Raw genomic sequence first — 20,734 nt, 5'->3', positions numbered from 1 at the left:
CCCGGTAGTGTGGGACTCCTTATACCCACTAAAAACTCCCTCCTCGTACTCACCTCGTCATTCAGAATTTAATTTGCTGTATCTATCTTCTTAGCTTGTTGAATAAATTCAGTAGGAGCATGAACGCGTTGATTCTATTAGATCTGTGTGCCTTGCCTATTATTTTATCCTCTTATTTATTGTTTTACCCATATTTTCGAGCGTCGCGAGAACTACCCTCCCAAGTCATTTATTATTATATCCCTCTACATGGGCCTCGGCTCATCCTTTTCAGTTACTTACTATTTACTTATCTTTGATCGCTTACTTCTCTGCATCCCTTACATCACTGCATGTCTTACCTCTATGCATCCCTTACATTCCTGCATTCCTTACATCTCTACATCCCTTACATCACTGCATGCCTAATATTACTGCATTCTTTTCATCCCAACATTCTTTTCATCAATACATTATTTTTATCCCTACATTCTATTCATTCCTACATATTATTCATTCCTACATTCTATTCATTCCTACATATTATTCATTCCTACATTCTATTCATTCCTACATATTATTCATTCCTACATTCTATTCATTCCTACATTCTTTTCATCCCTGTTATATTATTGCTTTCCATCCCTACATTCATTTCATCCCTACATTCTTTTCATCCCAACATTGTTTTCATCCCTACATTCATATCATCCCTACATTCATATCATCCCTACATTCATTTCATCCCTACATTCATTTCAACCCTACATTCTTTTCATCCCTTCATTCCCTACATCTCTACATCCCTTATATCTCTGTATCCCTTACATCCTTGCATTTTTCACTCATTCGCAACATTTTTATGCAAAATCGTGCAAAATTTAGTTCCTTTTTTCGCCACCAGGGGGCGCTGATTCGACCTCGAAATTTTAGTTCACATTTTTGCCGCTAGAGGGCCAAAAATTGAGCATGATTTAGTTCCTTTTTCCAAAACCAGATGGCGCTGATTCAACATCGAAATTTTAGTTCAAATTTTTGCCGCTAGGGGGCGCTATTTTTTCGAGATTTTTGCGAAAATCCCGGAAAAACAGCGCCCCCTAGCGGCAAAAATTCGAACTAAATTCTTTTTGAAAACTTTAGTTCCAAATTTGGCCGCTAGAGGGCGCTATTTTTCGAAATTTTCACAAAAATCTCGAAAAAATAGCGCCCCCTAGCGGCAAAAATTCGAACTAAAATTTCGATATCGAATCAGCGCCCTCTGGTGGCGAAAAAAGGAACTAAATTTTGCAAAATTTCCGATGAAAAACTAACTTACCTTTACTTACCTTTACTCGAAGCAGTCTTGGTAATATATTTATTATAAGGTTTGCAGGGATATAAGGGATGCTGGGATGTAGAGGTAAAAGGAATGTAGGGATGAATAGATGTAAGGAATGTAGGGATGAATAGATGTAAGGAATCTAGGGATGAATAGATGTAAGGAATGTTGGGATGAATAGATGTAAGGAATGTAGGGATGAATAGATGTAAGGAATGTAGGGATGAAAGGTATGAAGGGATGGAAGGAATGTAGGGATGAAAAGAATGTGGGGATGAAAAGAATGTAGGGATGAAAAGAATGTAGGGATGAAAAGAATGTAGGGATGAAAGGTATGAAGGGATGGAAGGAATGTAGGGATGAAAAGAATGTTGGGATGAATGGATGTAAGGAATGTAGGGATGAATAGATGTAAGGAATGTAGGGATGAAAGGTATGAAGGGATGAAAAGAATGTAGGGGTGAAAAGAATGTAGGGATGAAAAGGATGTAGGGATATTAAGCATGCAGTGATATAAGAGATACAAAGATGTAAAAGATGTAGGGATGTAAGGTATGCAGAGATGTAAGGGATGCAGTGATGTAAGGCATACATGAATGTTAGGGTTGCGCGGATATAGTTATTTAAGGGTATTCCCTGCTTGGCCCATAAAGGGGAATAAATGAATATACATATAATGAGGAAGCGTGTGTCTTGACCCATGAAGAAGAATAAAATATTTAATAACTAAAATGTGCATGGTTTGGCTCATGAGTAGAGATAAAATAATAAATAATCGGAAAAAATGGATCGGGATCCATAAAGAGAGATAAAAGAATATATAAACGTTTTTGTAAAACGTATACACGTTTCCATAGATTACAGAATGCATACATATATAGAACTAAATCAAATAACATGTGCAGGAAAATCGAAAACTCGTCATCGAATTACATCAAGGTCTCATGGAACAGACCATATACATCAATGAATGATGAAAATTATTATTTATTCAAATCAGATTTAATCTTACGTAAATACTGTTCTAGATGCTCTTGCTCTTGGTTCATAGATAATATAACTTTATCTGGCTTCAATATTGGCCTAAAAAAGAAAAAATATATAAAAATCAGTATATTATTGTGAAAACTGAATAAATTATATTAACATTATCACTTATTGTGAAAAATGAGTAGTTTAGGAAATAATTGGGTCGAAATATTAAAATAAAATATTTTACAAAAAATGTGTATAGCATTATTTTTATAACACTATTTTTGTTCAAAAAAAATTTGAATTAAATAAAACTAAAAAAAATATCCTATTAGTAAAAGTAAAAACTTACAAATCAGAGCATAAAGAATTTAAGTCATCAGGTATAAAATAACGTGTGTGCGAAAACAAACCGACGAATGGATCAGTTTCGGCTTCAAAATTATCAAATCCCTTTAGTCTGTAAAAATAAAATGTAACATAAATAATGATGAATGATTTAGCTTAAACAAATATCGTAATATTTAAAGTTTATTCAAAAATTAAAATTTCCTGTAAAGTTTATACTAACCGTACAATAAAATGCCTGGCCTCTTGTATCACAGATTCTTCGACATTGCGTTTCGCTAAATTAAATATCGTAGGAAAAACTACATCGCGAAAATCACAAATTTCTATAAAATTATATTGTTCCGAATTATTTCTTTTAAATCTTGATGTAATTAACGATCGCATTCTTGGTGTATCGATCCAAATAATGCAATACTGTTTATGAAGCATTTCAGCAAACCATTCAGAACCACCAATTTCAGCTACGTAATTACATTCTATACCATCATACCAATCATGTACCTATTCAGTATACAAAAAATACATATATTTGAATTTCATGTATGAAGAAAATAATATTTTCCATGAAATGCTTTCAAACAGTTTGTAAAGCTATGTAAAATTTTAGTAACTTACAACACATCCACAAACTTTACGTAGCACTTCACGAAAATCTGTCATTAATGACATAAAAGATTCACAGCCTTTCGAATACAATAAAACGATTCCTGTATTTTCATATTGCATTTCATTCTTGTTGTCTGTTACGTCATGTACATCCCATTTATGAAAAATATTTGTATAGTATCTGCTTCCATATTTCTTACAGGTATGTATAATATAAATGATATATACAATTCCACATATTGCAACTAATATAATAGTAACAATATGTAAGAGCAAAGAGGAATGTATATCAGAATCAATACCGAATTGAAATTCAAACTGGCCGTAATTAGTTATATTTCGGCATTCTGCAAAAAAATTTAAATTACTATTTATGTATTACTAATAAACACGAAAATCATTTTAGTAAAAAATATATAAATATATCTATTTTCATTTTTTTTACATACGTTCATGCCAATTAGTTTTTTCTACTGGAGGGTTCCAAAGAGTTCCCTTCTTACTTCTTATATCACCATAAAGTACATTAAAACAGTAATTTGTATTTTGTGTAATTTTTCTACTTTGAAATTTTCCGCTTGCTTCATATCTTCCATTTACAGTCTAAAACATAAGTAGAATTTTTTAAATGATGTGTAATTTGTTATGGCATAACTCTAATATAAAAATATTAAATACAGGACTTACTAAGGTTGTAGTGAAGTTAGGATGCTTATTGTTTGGATTATGCTCCTAGAATAATTGGAGAAAGAAAGAATTGTAAATTTTTTATAAGCTTTTATAAAAGTAGAAAATTATTGCTAATAAAATAATACCAAAATATGAAACATCTGAGATATATTTGACACCTCCACATCAGAACTACAGCTGTCCCCATCTTCAAACAACCCCAATTCTACTAGTACATCTTCTACTATTGGTGTAGAAAAATTGACTTCAAAGTTTAATAGTTTACTACAAAATTTAGATAAAATTTTTCAAACATTCCATTGTAAAAAGTGTTAATTATTAAAATTATTTTTTTAATAAATATAAACTCACTTCATTGTATTATCAGATATAATACTGTATGAACATTCAATCACTGGGTCACTGATTTCTGTACGACTATAATTTGTTTTTAGAAATGCATTGTGTGCTATAATTTTTCCATTACCAAACCAGAAATTGATAGAATAACATGCTGTAAATATATATGGAAGAGTTATGTTAAAGCTACCCTAGAAACAAAATACATAATATGTTAGATTAGTTCAAAATATATTGAAAAGAATGAAATGATTACCTGATATTGAGCAATTGAACCAATAACTATATTGATTCTAGTATGTATTTCAGCATCATTAAATTTCTCAAAAGTATAATTCATACATTGTTCTTCGTTAACTGACTCATTTGCTGACAACACTACTCCGTACACGCAATTTCCTTGTGGTGGTATAAAATTGATCTGTAATTTAGCTGCAACACATTTGTATTATTATCTTAGATTAATAATACTTCAGAAAAATTAAGTATATACACTACTTACTTGGATATTTAGAAATGTCATTTCTTTCTTTTACTAATTCAAAACTAATATTAGTGGGAATATCTTCATCTTTACAACAACTCATAGATTTAAGATAAACTGACTTTATTCTAGATGAATTACAACCATCGGCATCACAGACAAACTGTAAATGATGAAAGGATATACATATTAATATAGCTTGAAATAAATAAAATTTGTAATATAAAATAAAACATTAAACTGTGGAAATGAAAAATTTACTGTTCCTTTGAAATTTAGTAAGTACTTACATCAATATTATCATTAATCATACATGCATGTATAAACATGGAGTAGTAAAATAGTAGTAATGTAGTAGTAAAATAACTTCTATACATAATGAAATTACACTTTCACGGGAATTACTTTATACTATAAATTGGGTAAAACAAATTTCACTTTTTTTATTTAAATTTTCCACAATTTGGCTATGTTTACTAAAAAAATGAATTACAATTTCTTTTTTGTAAACATTCAATAGTTTAAAAATGTTTGAATCATTCCATTCGATGTCCACTTTTCGGTGTAACAAATTTAACATATTCGATGTGACGTAAAAATGTAGCAGAATAGTCACAACAACTTTAAAAATAATATAAAACGGATGAATGCCTACGCATGTGAATGTATATGTATATTTATATATGTATATATTTATGTGCGCGTCACCGATATAACTTGTTTTTAAATTTTATCTTTATTGAATATAAAGAAGTACTGTATTTTGTATAAAATAAAACTAAACTAACCGGTTAATATTTTGACAAATGAATAAACCAGTAAGCAACAAAGTATTGCTTCATAACCTATTTGTTTCTGTTAAACTATTTGAAACCTTACCCGAGGCTGCTTTACATTTTCTAATGACAACGCAATTGAAGAACACAAAAAAGGATTTTTAAAATGATTGTATAGGCCCTATCATTTTTTTTTTATTTTGCTACAATTTATTATATGTATATGGATTTTTTCTTTAATATACACTAATTACGTACAAGTATTAAAAACAAAAAAACGAAGCATGTAAACAAATTACAAGTATATTTAACATAAATACCGTAAGTGGCCAAATAGTGTATACGCGTGCGCAGTTGTCCCAAATTATATTGTATGTATATATGTACATCTTTTTTTATTGTTTATGGCCAATAAAATTGTTAATAATAAATATTCGATAATATTTTTTCATAGATAGTAAAAAGAATATATTCTTTGTACTATTAATTTTAGTAGAAGTACGACTTAGAGTGTTTAACAAAAAATCGTGTTTGTCTAATTTGCATGCTTCGTATTTTTTAATAATAAACGACATCATGATAACGTTATGAAATCTATAGAATGTACGGAGCGATCAAAGAAATCATTGCAAAAAGAGTTAAGTATATATACATGTATATCTTTCACAGCCTATCTTAATGCAAAACTTCATTTTAATTGTTTTTTCTTTTAAATAAAATATTCGATATTACAGAGGCACAAATAAACGATTGTGTCATGAATTCGTCACCTACCGAAAAACAGCATAATGAATATCCTGTTGGTAAAATTTAAACAGCTACGATAAAAGTAATGCAAAAAGGGGAAATGTAATACTAACGAAAGATATCTGTCGCACCTAAATTGTTATCTAAAATCATACTAAAGACTTGTTCACGTTGTTCAAATCGTTTAGCCAGTAATTGAATCGTATTAACAAGCCTTTCGTCAGACTTTGACGTTTCTTCTTCACGAAGAAATAGAGCGCATTTCATATTCACTACATACGAACAATTCTCAATTATTCATACGTGATAATATTAGCTAGCAGTATAAACCGCTTCCTTGATTATCGATCACATATTTCTGTAAATACTGTACAGCTTTCTCGCTTAATCCAAGATTCGGTAAATCATTATTAAATTGGTCCAATGTTCCAGCACCAGCTATGTAACCATTTAACTTGGCGGCTAATGGTGAATTTCGAAGAATTTCGTCGCTAGTGAGGCCGGTAGTTTCGAGTAGCCATGGATGATTTCGTAGTCGATATTTTTGATGATAACTGAAAAAAGCAATAATTTGTTAAATAGGAAATGTATCTTATAATTTCTTATTTGTAACTTTAATTTAGCAGGGTCAGAAGAAATGTTCCAATCTTTTAGCAATGGCGTTCGGTCTAATAAAAATCAATTTAGGATAAGTGATATTAAATCACCAAACTGTCGACGTTTATATAACGAAACGTGAACTAGATATATCACACTAATGTTTTTTCTATCAATGTTCAAGCATTTTCTTTTTGTTACTTTTAGTTTGGTTGTTTTATGCGCCATACTTACTCTTCGGCCGGATAAAACTTTTCAAATTTTCGAACTTCCGTGAGAATCATATCTGTACGTTTTCGTTGCTCTTGTTCCCGTGATTTCTCAGCTAATAATCTTTGCTCCTCGTCGTGGTATAAAATCAAAGACATGTACTGAAAATTTATTACACGTGAAAATAAACCAACTGATTCACAAATCATTAATATATATCTTAACTATTATTGTATAATATACAACTACCTTAACGAGATTTACCTGTCTCTTGATCTTTGTAGTTAGACCATATTCATGATTCTGCCAAAACAGAGCGAGTAATTGTCCGAAGGATATAACGTTTGGGTCGTACTCGACATCAACGACTTCTGTATGATCTCCGCTGCAATAAAAATCATTAAAATAAATTAATAATAAAACTCAATTTATTTTACAAAATTTGAAAATTTTATTTCTGAACCCTTTAAAATTTATTATTTGAAAAAATCATTGTTAGAACAAGGAAGTGAATTCTTCCTATTCTAACAGTTTAAAAAAATATATATATAGAAATTATTAAAATTGAATTGGGAATACAAATGAATAGTTACATGTTCCTATAAGTTGGAGAGTCTTTTTGACCTCCAGCGTAACCAACGCAGGTCCTGACCACGCCAGGTAAAACACCAAACAGAGAATCACCGGCCCAGAAGCATCCCATTCCAAATGTAGCGCGTTTCGCTTGAATTTCTTCCAATTGTCCTGGCATTTTGTTCGACTGTTGTCCATTGTACGAAGATGTGGCATATATAAAATACAGAAAATATTTGATCGAGTTAGTGAGAGAAATCATAGCTGATACTCCGTGGACCAGATAATGAACGTGAGAAACGGATACAAGATCGTACGATCCACGTGCTTATAGAGATAGTATCGATCTTATCCGATAAAGAAGCGCAAAACCTGTTAAGTAACGGTCACATTGAAAATTAGTGGGACACCTGCAGTAGTATAAACTTGTTTTTCTATTATTACTGACAAATTTCTACTGTTTCAAAAATATTTATTTTAAAATATCTATAATAAATGAATTAAACGAGAAGATGATGAATATATTCAACTTTAACATTTGGAGTAAATAAATCTTGAAAGAATAGAAGATTAATGTAAGCACAAGTGGGTAACGATTTTAAACATTTAATTTTAAGTTTATTATTAATTTTTGGCAGATGTTAGTTTTGGTATTGCACGATATTGCTTAGCGTTTAGAAATTCCTGTTCTTTCATATCACCCGTTGTGCACCCGGTACAGGTGTGATCTGTCTACATAAAAAAAAACCGCGACGAAATGTACAGGGTGGACCTGTACAACTTGATTACCTTGATCACTTCCGTTTTTAATGCGCTGATCATATATTTTGTTATTTTAAACAACACTTTATTTCATAACGTCAATTTCTTCCCTCTTTTTAATATAATTTTTATCAATTTTATTCTCTTCCTCTATTTTAATATCTTTTATTTATAAATAAAGATTGAGTTCATGCTTGTAAGATTTCGTCATTGAAACTAAAGGTGCGAAACCCATGGAAGGTATAATCCTTGAAAAGTTATTGATCAATCTCACGTGATACTTAAAATGCTGTTCATCGACTCCGATGTACTTGGATAAGGAATGTCTACTTAATTCCTTCGATCACATTACTATCGTCACACGTAATCCAATACAGATTTACTATTTGTTATTGTAAATAGTTTTCAGCATTGTTTGAAAATTTTTACCAACTTAGCTTTAAAATTTTATAATTTATAATAATGGAAGTGGGATAGTTATTTACATAGGTATCCTCAAAAGTATTTCTTTATAATTAGTTTCAATTAAAAAAAAATAAATTTATAAATCTAACGATTTAATATGATCAAGTGATTCGTCTTTTTTGAAGCAAAGGATCAAATACAACAAGATTCAGATCATTTTATTATTGACGGAAGTACTTTTAGTTACTAGTTTAGCGCACGTGAAGAGACGGCGATGCAGTGTATTCCTAACAGATTACTAAATTTTCATTTATAAAAATTGAAATATGTGTAAACTAAAATTAACAGTTACCTAAACTATTATAATTAAATTGTTCTTCGAGTCTTCTAATATCAAATTCCTTGCTAAATCAATTTGCTACCCTAGTATTTATTGATACGAGAGAAATACATAATAATATCAATATAATAAGTTTTTGTAATAGACACCATTTCAATAAATGATTTTAGTTAACCCTTTGTTGCATTTTTGTTAATTTTGAAAAAATATTTTCTTTTCCTATAATGACAAGAAAACAAATTAATTTGTTCTATTTTGGAAGTTTCTTTAACGAAAAGTTATTAAGTCTATAATTATTATTAAAATTATTAAAAATAATGCAGCAAAAGGTTAAAAATTACGTTAAATAAATCTAAATTACCTGAGTATACAATGATGTAGCAAGAAGATTATAAAAATGAAAACTGCAATGTGACAAAATGAAATTCACTTCAAAGCCAATCAACCTCCTCTCCGGCCGAAGGAGTACGAGAAACTACCGCGTGCTACCGTCAACTCCGGCTATTTATCTCTACAGTGTCCCCTCTCCTTCGTTTTCCCCCACCCCAACGGTATTCCCGCTGTGGCGCTAGCACTTTGTCGCATATCGTTTTCTTCTTTTATTGCCGATACATTTGGATCTTTGATTTAATTTATCGGTCCTTCTGCTTTAGTATTTCAACTTATACTTTTTATAATCAATCGTCGCTTGTCACTTTGATAGCGTGCTTGCGAAATTATGAAATACCTTCTATCGGTAAACGTCGTTTGTACTTATCGTGTCATACGATTCCTTTTGCTAATCAAAATAACTAAATAACTATCTTAAGTAAATGATTTTTATACTTTTACGTGTGACATGTTTATAAATGTGACTGAATTATCTCTAATGTGAATAACAATATAGTATTTTAATCGATATCAAATCTCATCGCATATATGGGCTATATTAATTGTCAATTTAAACAGGGTTCGATAAATTCTCCATGTAAGTTGCATCAGAAAATTGAAGCCACATGTGTTCGTTAAATTAGATAACAATTGCTGGACTAACTGACTGACTGATGTAATCATTCTACCCTGGACGCTAAGCTGAATGGCTCATCATTCTTGATTTAAAAAGAGCGGTATACTATCGCGACATCAATCGTACACAGAGGTTACTATCGCATCTTTCGCCGTTAATATCATTAACTTTACATTGCATCATTAATTAAGCTGCAAAATCTCATTAAAATACGACGGTAGCAACAAATTAGAGATTGTAGTTCAAAATGAAATCGATCATGAATGGGATTGCTCAATATTACACAAGAATGAAAATATTAGGTTTAATGACATAATGAGATTAAGCAGCAACAATCATATTCGATATCAATTGTAGAAAAGTGTGAAGTAACGATGACATACCAAACAACGATAATTGATCGTGATTAAACTTCTGCGTAGCAAGAGGGTTAAATTTAGTGTCACCATCTTTGCTTGGAACACTTCCTAATGACAAGTGTTCTGAAAAAAGAACCATTTATTCATCGGCCCCGTAAACTAACAGTAATGAAATTTAAACCATACCTTCATTGTTGTTTCGGAAATGTTTTCAATTTAATATTGCGAATAAACTAGTTCAAACATTTAAACAAATTAATTGAAAGAAATGTTTATTTTAATTAGGAATTAAAGAAATTTTACTGCTTACGTTCTTCTGTATTAGTACTTCTTCGAAAATGAACCAATCTTTGACTAGTACGATCACGTGATTACTACGTCATAATAACAGGAAGTGTCTGGGAAATTTTCAAATATTCCCGGGCTTTGAAATGAAGAGCGCCTATAACATTTTTTAAAATATTATAAATTGAAAAATATTTTAATAACGATTTAATGGGAAAATATAACGTATTCCCAAGTAATATACAGAGATATTAACCAAACAATTCTCGCAACGCGTTTAAGTTTGCTTATAGAGAATAAAAATTGTATACAGGATTGAAAAATTATGCACAAAAAATACCGTTGTAAATAGAAGTAAAATAAATAAATTATACAATTTTCTAAATGTACAGAAATATAAGTAATCTCATAGTTATTAATACAATATATTATAATATATATTCCAGAAAGTATGAAATTGAATCTCATTAAAGCATATAAATATGCCAAAATTGTAATTACCATACATGTAATTCACGATGTGTTTTAAAGAAAAGAACCTAGAACATATACTATCATAGAACAACGACGTGGATAAAAATTTACAAATAAAAATATTCGTACAAATAAAGATATCTAAATGAATATAAAAAGACTTCATTTATAACTAATATTCTTATAAAAAATAGTCGAGTAGTACTCAGTACGCTATCATACATAGCTATCCTAATGGCGTATTTCTGTGCAATATACAATTCAATAATTATTGTTCGAAATATACATTGTTTTACGCCGTAATAAATAAAATTCTGTACATATTCAAAAGTAAATTCGAATTCGATTAAAATTATCTCTTATATATCGTAGTTCTTACTTAAATATTTGTTTAAGTACAATACACATAATCTCATAGAGAAGTTACTTGCTTACCATCCAAACAAAATTCACTTGATTTCCTTGGAATTAAACATACACTAGTAGATCGCATAATTAATCAAAAGTTAATATAATATCTCATTAAGATATTATAATATTTTAAAATCAAAATTTGATGATACAGAGAATCTTGCTCATCCTATACAATTATTTATAATCCTTTAGCGAAAGGATACATATAATTATTTTAAGTACATATTGACAAAGGTTCTATGCATAGAACAGAAATGAAAGAAACAGAATGTAATGAAATAAAGAAAGTAGAATGTAATGAGGACTCAGGAATAGAGTCACATAAGGACGCAGCAACTTTTCTCAGAATGATTATCACCGACAATCTCGCTGGTATTTCCAGTGAATCGTTGAAAATCTCCGCCGCTGTTGAATTCGGCATTAGAGATAGGTGATACAGGAATGCCATTTCCATTGGCATCTATCGAACCGGTGGATATATGTCGATTCTGTGCCCTTTGTTTCTTCAAATCCGACAATGATTTGACAAAAACTACCGAGACGTGTATGTTGATCTTCCCATTGGTGTCACCATCCGGCGTGTAGATTGGCTGCTGATTACCGACCGGTGGGTCGGACCCTGTTACTATCGAGGCAAACATGTAAATCCAACGCTACTTTTCTTCCTGGAAGTTCAAGCGAAATTTGCTCTCCTTCCCTTTCATTCCATTCCATCTCATTCGTCATTTCACCTTGAGTAACCCTCCACCTAATCCCCCTTCTTATACACTGAAATTGTACTTCAAAAGAAACACGACTAGTATGAAACTAGCGGCCATGCGCTAAGCGTAACATGCTTTAGCAATATAAGCATTAAGAAAGTTGCATGATGGAGCACCAGAAACGTGTTTATATGTTCTACGTGTGTCTACACAAACATCTTTACCTCCTACCTTATATTAGCAAATCATCACATTTATTAATATGTTCCCTGGTTTTTGTTTTTTTTTTTTTAAATAAAGAAAATTGTAACAGTTCATTTGTTTTCTTTTTCAATTCATTTTTCTATTTGTTGATCTATTAGACTGTGAACTAAATCTCCATGCTTTTAATTAATCACGCAACAAGTAGTGTTTATGAAAACTTATAGGAGATTCAGTTTATAATCTAATATTTGTAACTGTTATATAAAAATACACCAAGGAAGCTGTAGATTTTCTACGCCAAGATAAATCGAAAAGTTCTTTACCATTATGCTATTTAAGACTTCACTTTTGAGATATAAAAGATTAAAAATTGGGTGCTTGACTTTTGAGACACCTCCTTAAATAGATGAGTGAACAAGTGTCAGCAAACATTACCAACAGTAAGAGGTCATTCACTATTGGTCTTTGTCGTAGTATAATAAACGATACTGTAAATAATCTTTTACTATTAGATAGTATTTGCTGTGTGTGCGTGCGTATATCTACACGTGTTCATTTCTGAGTATGGATATCTGCTGTTCCCTCAGCTGCTTACGGTTTAACTGGGGCACCCCGGAAATTCAACAGTTGATTTTTAACCACTTCTATTTCGAAACCAAAGTTGCACATTGCATAATGGTAAAGGCCCTTCAATTTGTTTCGGTATAGACAATCTGTAGTTTTCACGGTATACAATCTTTTTGAAACACTCTGTACATACATGTAAAGCATATGTAATAGTTGAATTCTCTGGAACATCGAAATAACTTATGTATTTTATCATTTTTTAACAATATAAATTAATTACATTTATAAACTGTGTCAATGTCCAAACATACTCTCTATTCTAATCTCAAGCTGATCATTATTTGAAGTATTTAACTTTAATTTCAACAAATATTAAATACAAGTTTCTTATCAATGATATTAACATTTTTATAGAAAACATAAACCAAATTTCTACACATAACGCTTATAAATTTCATTCTTTATAACACCAGATTCAAAGACCTTCTGCTATACTAATATATAAAACAAAAGTATTTTAAGATATATATTGTATATATTAATTTTTGATTTTTAAACGATAACGACAATAATTCTCAATACCATTGAATTTCCCCAATACTAGTTTTATCAATATGATCGATTTGATGTGGAATCTGTAATAGAAACCTATTAATGACTATATGGTACTAATAACGTGAAACGATTCAATGTCGTGCCACAACTGACCTTGTAACGACTTTATCGTTTAGCGATAAATCTAAGAGACAGGAAGACACATTGCGCGAGTACATAATTAACACTGAGTGAATACAGTTCATCATCAGCACAATCAATATGTTAGGTTTGTGAAAAAGTTTTCATTCTTCTTCGTTTAATATTTGTTCACTAATAATTAATAGTTGGTGTATTACCTTGTTTCATTTATTGTGTAGAAAGCAAACATTATTAAAAAATGCAATTGTAATGTTAAATCTTATAAGCGTCAATGGAAGAATTGTGAATAATTTATTAAGAAAAGGAAACTGAACTTTTTTACAGACCTAATACATGTATCAAAGCAAATCGATATGTTCTATGCGCGAAATATATTTTATTTCAACAACATTCTTCTTTATGATATGTAGTAAATATACATAAAAATGCTCATTGAATATAAATTGATGCGAACTAATGCATCACGATACAGATCAATATTTAATCAATTTGTTTAGTAGAATACCGAATACTGATAATGTTATTATCAAACGTTACTACACCTGCATAGTACATTTACCGTATAAAGGAATGTTGAAAAAGACGTTTAAGGTAGATAGAAGAATTATTCTGATCCTACTTGTATATATGGAAGATATTGAGTTATTTGTGTAATGGAAATGTGCGTTTAAGCTTAGAGCACTCTAAACTGTATTATGTAAATATAAAACCAATATTATCAGAACTTCAGTTAAATCAATTGTAGATTAATCCTAATACCGTTCCGCATATAACAGTCAATAAGCTCCGTAAAATGCTAACATATGATTTGCAACAAAATCACTAAAAAGAAAGCTAATGCAGTTTAGTCCTTGCCGTAAAACAATTGTTTCGAATAAATGTTTCTATACCAGAAAAATATTTTGAACGAGAAAAATACATGTATGCATAGCACATATAAAAATTACTCGACGTTACGAGTCAAAATTTTGAAAGATATGGTAATATAAAAAGTTGAAAAATAATAATGCACAGCATCAATAATACGTTTAAAGGAACAGGAAAGTGACATAGAAAACTGACCTCGCAATTATTCAGGAGCACGGCGCAGTAATAACAGAAAAAAGAAAGGGCTGATAAATGATCAATGTTAAACATTTTGTTAACATTTTATATGTAAAAATTATGATAATGATTTTTTCTATACTACCATAGTAACAATCATTGAGTACTTAAATTTTTACATCTTTAGTTGTACAGCTGAAAATGGTTCTCATTAAAATGAGGATAAATCCTTTTTCAGTTAATAGTATTTCTCTGTTATTTTCAAACATAAATGAATATTCTATTTCGGCACAGTAAGCGCATGTTAAATATAAAATTGTAATTGCTATGAAACGTTACCAAGGTCGAGTTATGCGGTACAAACGCACGACTTAAATGGACATGACACGTGAAACGTTCTTTCCACGATTTTATGCACAAAACTACCATTTACCAGAGGATTCTACTTAACCACAACCAGTGTGAGTGTAACATGTTTTGGAATGTACCTGAGTCTTTATCGACGTCTTCGTGAAGAAACGATTCATTATCCTTCCCCTCCGGAGCTTTACGTACTGCTGTTGGTGGGGCACCAGAATCTGACTCGTTGTTTGCACTATCTCGAGCAATGATTTCATTTTCAGAAGATGGAACATTTACAGTTGGACCTCCAATATACGTCTAAAATATATCAGTTATTATTTTCTGTTTTCAATCAGTGAAAAATCAGCAATTTGCAGTATTGTATAATCTGGAATGCATTAAAATTTCATTACTTGTTGCGCTTGTAATCTTAGGCGAGCTTCTTCCTGAGCATCCTTTTTCGTAGTTAAAACTTTATCTCTTATCGAAGTTCGTCGTACACTTTGAGTACGCGTATTTATACTTTGAGATCTGCGTACTCGTCTTCCTTGTGCTTCTCGCAATCGCTTACTTTCTTGTTCGGTTTTAAGTTCAACTATCCTTTCGCGAATTTCAGGATCTTCGCAAATATCTATGAAATTAAATTCAATATTTCATCAATACTGATACTGAATAAAAACTTGTATAATTAGTACAATAAAAGTATTTCTACCCGCTGGAGTTTCATCATGTTTATTCTTTGCATTTAAATCAGCCCCATTTTGTACCAGCAACTCCAGAACTTCTAGCTGAAACGAAACAATAATCATGTCAAGCACGATAAACTTGATTCAAATAACTCAACAAATATCATGTATATAATGCTCTTACATGTCCCCAACATGCAGCTGCATGAACTGGTTGCCATTTGTCATTATCTTCAACATCAGTTGAAACATGTTGATCTAAAAGAAACTCAACTACCCTTAAGTAACCATTTGCAGCTGCAATGTGAAGCTAAAATTCGAAACGGAAAATCATCACATCTTTCTTGCTATGTGATAAATTAATAACTGTTATGTAAAAGCAATGAGTTTAAGCTAATATACGTACAGGTGTAGCACCTTGATGATCTTTGTACTCAAGATCACCACCAATAGAAGTTATATGTTGTAAGTCTCTTAACATTTGAACTTCTATTGAAGCTCTAGTTTCATCTATTAATTCTTGAGTAACGCCTCTTCTTGCCATTTCTCCTATATTATACAATAAAGTAAAAAGTTATTTACATATAATTTTAAATTATAAATATTAAAATGATTCTTACCCTCAATGCAATCCAACGTTTTTTCATCTTCACAAATATCATAAGGCATATTACCATCAGCATTAACAGCTAATAAATTTGCACCTCTTGCAATGAGGTTCTTAACTAAATGCAAGTGTCCACAGGTAGCAGCAGCATGTAATGGTGTCCATTTTTCACTATCTTCCGCATTAACATTTGCTCCAAATTCAATCAATAATTTCATCATTTCCTCATTATCATCTATGCAACATTGATGTAAAGCAGTCAATCCATCTTCATTCGTTGAATCTGGATTTACCCCTTTCTTTAGAAGACGTCTCACTGAAACATATGTCACTTCTCTATATGTAGTAAACAGTAATGGAAAAAACATTTCTGTACTTCTGTCATATTACCTTCGTCAATATCATTTCTTGCTGCAGCTTCCAAAAGCATAACACTGTCGCTAAAGTATATATGACGTTTGTTGCTTGTATGTCTGGTTTGATGTCTCATCCATTCTTTCTCACGCTGACGCCATACTTTTAACTGTTGAAGTCTTCTGTGACGAGCCAAATGCAAGCGCTCTTGAGTTGTTAGCCTTTCTATATGCACCATCTCTGCCACTAAATCGGAATGTTCCATGGCTATTTGCTTGTAATTTTTACAGCTGTATTTACCTGCTCAAAAAAAAATTTTAGTTTATATCTGTGGCTTAGAATCAATGTTTATTAATACTTCTAATATAGTATAAAAATGGTAAGACAGAAAATATTAGTAGGAGTATATTGGTATTTTAAAAAGGAATTTGGATGTTAACCAGTTTACCTTCACACTTACAAAGCCATGAATGCATTCCAAGGTATTTTAAAATTTTTTGATAAACATTAGACATCATTCTGACATAATATCAAGTTTTGCTCTTTCACATTCAAAAACCTGCATGAAATTAGCCACTTTTTCAATGTATATTTAATGTGAATGATATCATACTTTTATCCAAAACTCTGTCACATTTATCAAGTACTTAGGTAAGTAAACATACATTATTTACACAAATGTTCAAAAATATTCATTTGAATCATCATATAATCACCAACAATAAACTGTTTACAATTTGCTATAGGAATAAAACATGTTTTAAGCTTTTGGAAAGTTGTTTTCAAAATACACTTGTACTTGATAAAATTGAAAGAGTTGTTCCATGGAAATTTTTACAAAATAAGTTCTCTATTTTTTAGAAATTCATGTGTAATAATTAATACATAAATAGAATCAAAAATCAATGTAAAATAACAATATTCTTATACATGGAATTTTTGTGTGATAACAATTAATTTTAAACAAATATAACTTATATTTAATAATAAATAATATAACAATACAAAAAGATAATGTAATAATACTTATTACAGAATACAAATCTATATTTTAAGGCCCATCCTAGTCTATACATAATGTGATATAACTTTTCCATAACGAGCCATACCATTAAGAGGTTTCAACAGGTAAAAGAAATAACATATGTAAACATACTGTATTGAACGACATTGTTTTCTTATTCTTTATTGTTCGTTTCTTATCTCGGCGTATGGACAAAATAATATACTTCTCGCATAAAGCATGAAAATTAATAGAACAGATAAGGAAATAAAGAGAAATAGAGGAGAAAAAAACGAGGGCTAACAGCGTGTGAAATATCAGTAAAAGCGCCATAGAAACGGAAGTATGAATAACTTTGCCATTTTGCGATCGTAACTCAAGTTAACGCAGGTGAAAGAAATCTGTTCTAGGACTGGGGGGTGTCAAATCGCGGTATCTACTCACATTGGCAAGCGATTGCTCGTTCGTTCACTTATTCGTTCGCGATCCAATGGAATGCGGAAGTTTGCTTGTTCGTTCGTACATTCGTTCGCTTTTTTCTTTTTCGTGGGCTCGGAAAACAGCCGTGCAGCAGGTAGAAAATTTTAATTGTGACGTGCTGAACTAAGCAGAGCTAAAACTCGTGAGTACGACGTAGCGGAGAGAAAGTCACCGTGTTGATCGATGAAAACGTAACATAATTCGCAAGGTTTCTCCGATGCAATTATCTCACTGAATAATATTGAATCAGAGCTAGCTAAACGAACCCCTTGCCTTTAATTTCACAAAAATCACGTCGCTTCTGGTCTCGTCGCGGCGCCGTGCACGCGAGGAAACGCGTACCTGTCAGTCGCCATTTTTAAACTACCTGTAGAAAATCATTCGCGCGTTGCCCTTCACTGCCGCGGTAACATTGTCTTTTTTCAAATTACTTGACCTGTCTCCACGCGCACACCTCGTGCACAAATTTATCTCGTATCAAGGATTTAATCGGGGATTTACAATGTGTATACAATTTAGGAAACGTAAAATCTGAAGTTTAACACATATATGGAACTTCAAATATCTCTACTAATTTATAACACTAGTATGTTTACTCTTTCAGCTATACCTACTGTAACTATCTATAATTCACTACAATTCAAAGAAATTTCTCTATAAAAAATTAAATACATCTATTCGAATTAAAATTTACTTAATTTTTTACTTTAAAGTGTTCATTGAAAACAAATACAATCATGAAAAACGTAAAATAAATTTACAGAGAAATGAAATACAGAAGACATAAATAGACAATTTTCATTATATTCACTGTATTTTTGCAAACTACTTAAATTAAAATAGTTTAAATTATAATGATTATGTTAAAATTCCCGCCATAAAAAGAAACGAAGAACAAGCTATAGAATACTTACTATACTTCATTCATAATATTATTATAGAATTCACTTCTACATCGATAAAGTTGAGAGTGGAGGAAGTTGACAATAAAATTCTTTGTTGTTTCTTTGATGGTTGCAACGATAGGGTCTAAACGATGAAACGCAGATCATCAACAGACTCTTCTTCGTTGTTGAAAGATTCAAAATCCTCTTCAACAACATGTATCATAGAAAAGAAGCAAGAAGGAAAAATTCATTTGGCAATTGTCAGTGGAGTTTTTGCAACTACTGGAAGTTTATTCGGTAAATTTACAAGTAGCGTTGAAATGGATTCTATAGTAAGTTATGTATGATCTTCCTACCTCTAATTGTATAATAACAACGTCATGATCGTGTTCTTTATGCAAATTTTTGTACAGTATTAATTGTTTTTCTTCTCATAAGCTTGGATTTCTGCTTAAAGCAGTACTTTTAGTGCTAATGATAACAAGCAATACTGTAGGCTGTACATTTTTCGTGAAAGCACTGAATGCCAGTGGATCTTCTTTACCATGTACAATTGCCAACGCCGCCACAAGCTACGTTTGCTCGGTAATTTTCTCTTTTATCGATATATCAAAACAAACATGCAATGATAGCTAATTTATGTAATTTATTTTTAATTAAAGGCACTGGTTGGCTCTTTGATCTTTAACGAATCGACATCCCTTCTTTGGTGGTGCGGTATATCTTTCGTTATTCTGGGTTTATTACTCGTTTGTCACGATCCATCCGAAAGCGATTCTGTGAAGAAATCAAAGCAACAATAATTTAAAAATCTTGTCATCTTCCATCACTTATCCATTGTATAGCAGTATTTATATTAGTATGTACTTAATTAAATAAATGAATAAACCTTGAGAGTTATCTTTTTATTCATTAAACTATGATATTTCGGTAATCATTAAAATATTGTTTTGAATATAAATTACGAAATGGAGTGGTATGTTAATTAATTGTTATTTTATTCTAGAGCATCAATAATCTTATCTTTTTAAATTCTTATTATTTCTCTCTGTCCCATTCAAGATAAGCAATGAAAGATACGAAAGGAACGACAGAGAAACCAGCAGTAAAAAAATCTGAAGTAGTACTTGTTTTTAGAGAGTAAAGTGGATCTCCGCGCTTGTAATAGCGCCGGATAAGAAACGCGAAGAAAAAAGAATAAAAGATTCTTCCGCCCTATTTCCTTCTACACATGGACTATACAAATACTTCTTTTTTGACTGGATCGCGTCCAATATCCTCTTAAAGTTTTTCAATAACATTTTCTTTGTGTTTCAACGAATATAATAATTGTTACCCTTCAATAATTAATGAATTCAGGTATTCCTACAAGACAGGTAGACGTGAGCTATAATTTCAATTAATAATGTAAATTTAAGCGCACAAGTACAATCCTAAACTATAGCCGTAAGTACTTACGCAGAATGAACATACATC

The 20,734-nt window shown here is 31.0% G+C and overlaps 4 protein-coding genes across 14 annotated transcripts; 1 reads left to right on the top strand and 3 right to left on the bottom strand.

The window, feature by feature from the left end:
- Nucleotides 1–1,990: 1,990 nt before the first annotated feature.
- LOC114875067 lies at nt 1,991–5,717 on the bottom strand. Of its 3 annotated transcripts, none has more exons than XM_029184968.2 (11): nt 5,030–5,717; nt 4,758–4,902; nt 4,512–4,687; nt 4,268–4,446; nt 4,042–4,180; nt 3,914–3,958; nt 3,676–3,829; nt 3,236–3,573; nt 2,841–3,121; nt 2,622–2,729; nt 1,991–2,380 (listed from the first exon to the last, which is right to left on the bottom strand). In XM_029184968.2, the coding sequence occupies exons 1-11, from the start codon at nt 5,114–5,116 to the stop codon at nt 2,281–2,283; spliced, it is 1,752 nt and encodes a 583-aa protein (XP_029040801.2). In that variant the 5' UTR covers nt 5,117–5,717; the 3' UTR covers nt 1,991–2,280. The 3 variants fall into 3 exon arrangements, with proteins under 3 accessions (XP_029040801.2, XP_029040802.2, XP_029040804.2); XM_029184969.2 differs by having other exon boundaries at nt 5,528–5,717; XM_029184971.2 differs by having other exon boundaries at nt 5,619–5,717.
- Nucleotides 5,718–6,190: 473 nt separating this feature from the next.
- On the bottom strand, nt 6,191–10,851 carry LOC114875071 (peptide methionine sulfoxide reductase). 3 transcript variants are annotated; one of them, XM_029184986.2, is made up of 7 exons: nt 10,825–10,851; nt 10,701–10,747; nt 10,539–10,637; nt 7,663–7,829; nt 7,319–7,454; nt 7,094–7,230; nt 6,191–6,816 (listed from the first exon to the last, which is right to left on the bottom strand). In XM_029184986.2, exons 3-7 carry the CDS (start codon nt 10,602–10,604, stop codon nt 6,579–6,581), a joined length of 744 nt encoding a protein of 247 aa, XP_029040819.1. In that variant the 5' UTR covers nt 10,605–10,637; nt 10,701–10,747; nt 10,825–10,851; the 3' UTR covers nt 6,191–6,578. The 3 variants fall into 3 exon arrangements, with proteins under 3 accessions (XP_029040819.1, XP_029040820.1, XP_029040821.1); XM_029184987.2 differs by lacking the exon at nt 10,825–10,851 and having other exon boundaries at nt 7,334–7,454; nt 10,701–10,791; XM_029184988.2 differs by lacking the exons at nt 10,539–10,637; nt 10,701–10,747; nt 10,825–10,851 and adding an exon at nt 9,511–9,637.
- Nucleotides 10,852–10,879: 28 nt separating this feature from the next.
- Nucleotides 10,880–19,369, bottom strand: LOC114875068 (protein phosphatase 1 regulatory subunit 16A). Of its 7 annotated transcripts, none has more exons than XM_029184978.2 (9): nt 19,286–19,369; nt 16,925–17,188; nt 16,548–16,865; nt 16,334–16,476; nt 16,112–16,237; nt 15,954–16,029; nt 15,655–15,872; nt 15,388–15,559; nt 10,880–10,956 (listed from the first exon to the last, which is right to left on the bottom strand). In XM_029184978.2, the coding sequence occupies exons 1-9, from the start codon at nt 19,293–19,295 to the stop codon at nt 10,889–10,891; spliced, it is 1,395 nt and encodes a 464-aa protein (XP_029040811.1). In that variant the 5' UTR covers nt 19,296–19,369; the 3' UTR covers nt 10,880–10,888. The 7 variants fall into 7 exon arrangements, with proteins under 7 accessions (XP_029040811.1, XP_029040806.1, XP_046144492.1 ...); XM_029184973.2 differs by lacking the exon at nt 10,880–10,956 and adding an exon at nt 11,311–12,312; XM_046288536.1 differs by lacking the exon at nt 10,880–10,956 and adding an exon at nt 11,311–12,306.
- LOC114875072 lies at nt 18,426–20,152 on the top strand. Its single transcript, XM_029184989.1, has 4 exons — nt 18,426–18,513; nt 19,398–19,590; nt 19,697–19,843; nt 19,921–20,152. Exons 2-4 carry the CDS (start codon nt 19,408–19,410, stop codon nt 20,059–20,061), a joined length of 471 nt encoding a protein of 156 aa, XP_029040822.1. The 5' UTR covers nt 18,426–18,513; nt 19,398–19,407; the 3' UTR covers nt 20,062–20,152.
- The last annotated feature ends 582 nt before the right edge of the window (nt 20,153–20,734 follow it).

The sequence above is a fragment of the Osmia bicornis genome, chromosome 13 (assembly GCF_907164935.1).
Source record: "Osmia bicornis bicornis chromosome 13, iOsmBic2.1, whole genome shotgun sequence".
NCBI lineage: Eukaryota > Metazoa > Arthropoda > Insecta > Hymenoptera > Megachilidae > Osmia > Osmia bicornis.
This window is presented reverse-complemented; position numbering and strand designations above follow the sequence as displayed.

Bases quoted from the DNA above. Each gene is read 5' to 3' on its own strand.
- LOC114875072 (XM_029184989.1), top strand. From the start codon at position 19,408: ATGAAACGCAGATCATCAACAGACTCTTCTTCGTTGTTGAAAGATTCA. The intron at 19,591-19,696 runs GTAAGTTATGTA...TCTTCTCATAAG, and splicing joins GCGTTGAAATGGATTCTATA to CTTGGATTTCTGCTTAAAGC. The intron at 19,844-19,920 runs GTAATTTTCTCT...TTTTAATTAAAG, and splicing joins CCACAAGCTACGTTTGCTCG to GCACTGGTTGGCTCTTTGAT.
- LOC114875068 (XM_029184973.2), bottom strand. The intron at 16,477-16,547 runs GTAAGAATCATT...TGTATAATATAG, and splicing joins AACGTTGGATTGCATTGAGG to GAGAAATGGCAAGAAGAGGC. The intron at 15,560-15,654 runs GTAATGAAATTT...GATATATTTTAG, and splicing joins TAAGATTACAAGCGCAACAA to ACGTATATTGGAGGTCCAAC.
- LOC114875071 (XM_029184986.2), bottom strand. From the start codon at position 10,604: ATGGTGACACTAAATTTAACCCTCTTGCTACGCAGAAGTTTAATCACG. The intron at 7,830-10,538 runs GTATGTCATCGT...AATGGACAACAG, and splicing joins CGATCAATTATCGTTGTTTG to TCGAACAAAATGCCAGGACA. The intron at 7,455-7,662 runs GTAACTATTCAT...TTTTTATTGCAG, and splicing joins TCTCCAACTTATAGGAACAT to CGGAGATCATACAGAAGTCG.
- LOC114875067 (XM_029184968.2), bottom strand. From the start codon at position 5,116: ATGTATAGAAGTTATTTTACTACTACATTACTACTATTTTACTACTCC. The intron at 3,830-3,913 runs GTAAGTCCTGTA...CTTATGTTTTAG, and splicing joins CTAACTTCACTACAACCTTA to ACTGTAAATGGAAGATATGA. The intron at 3,122-3,235 runs GTAAGTTACTAA...TATACTGAATAG, and splicing joins GTAAAGTTTGTGGATGTGTT to GTACATGATTGGTATGATGG.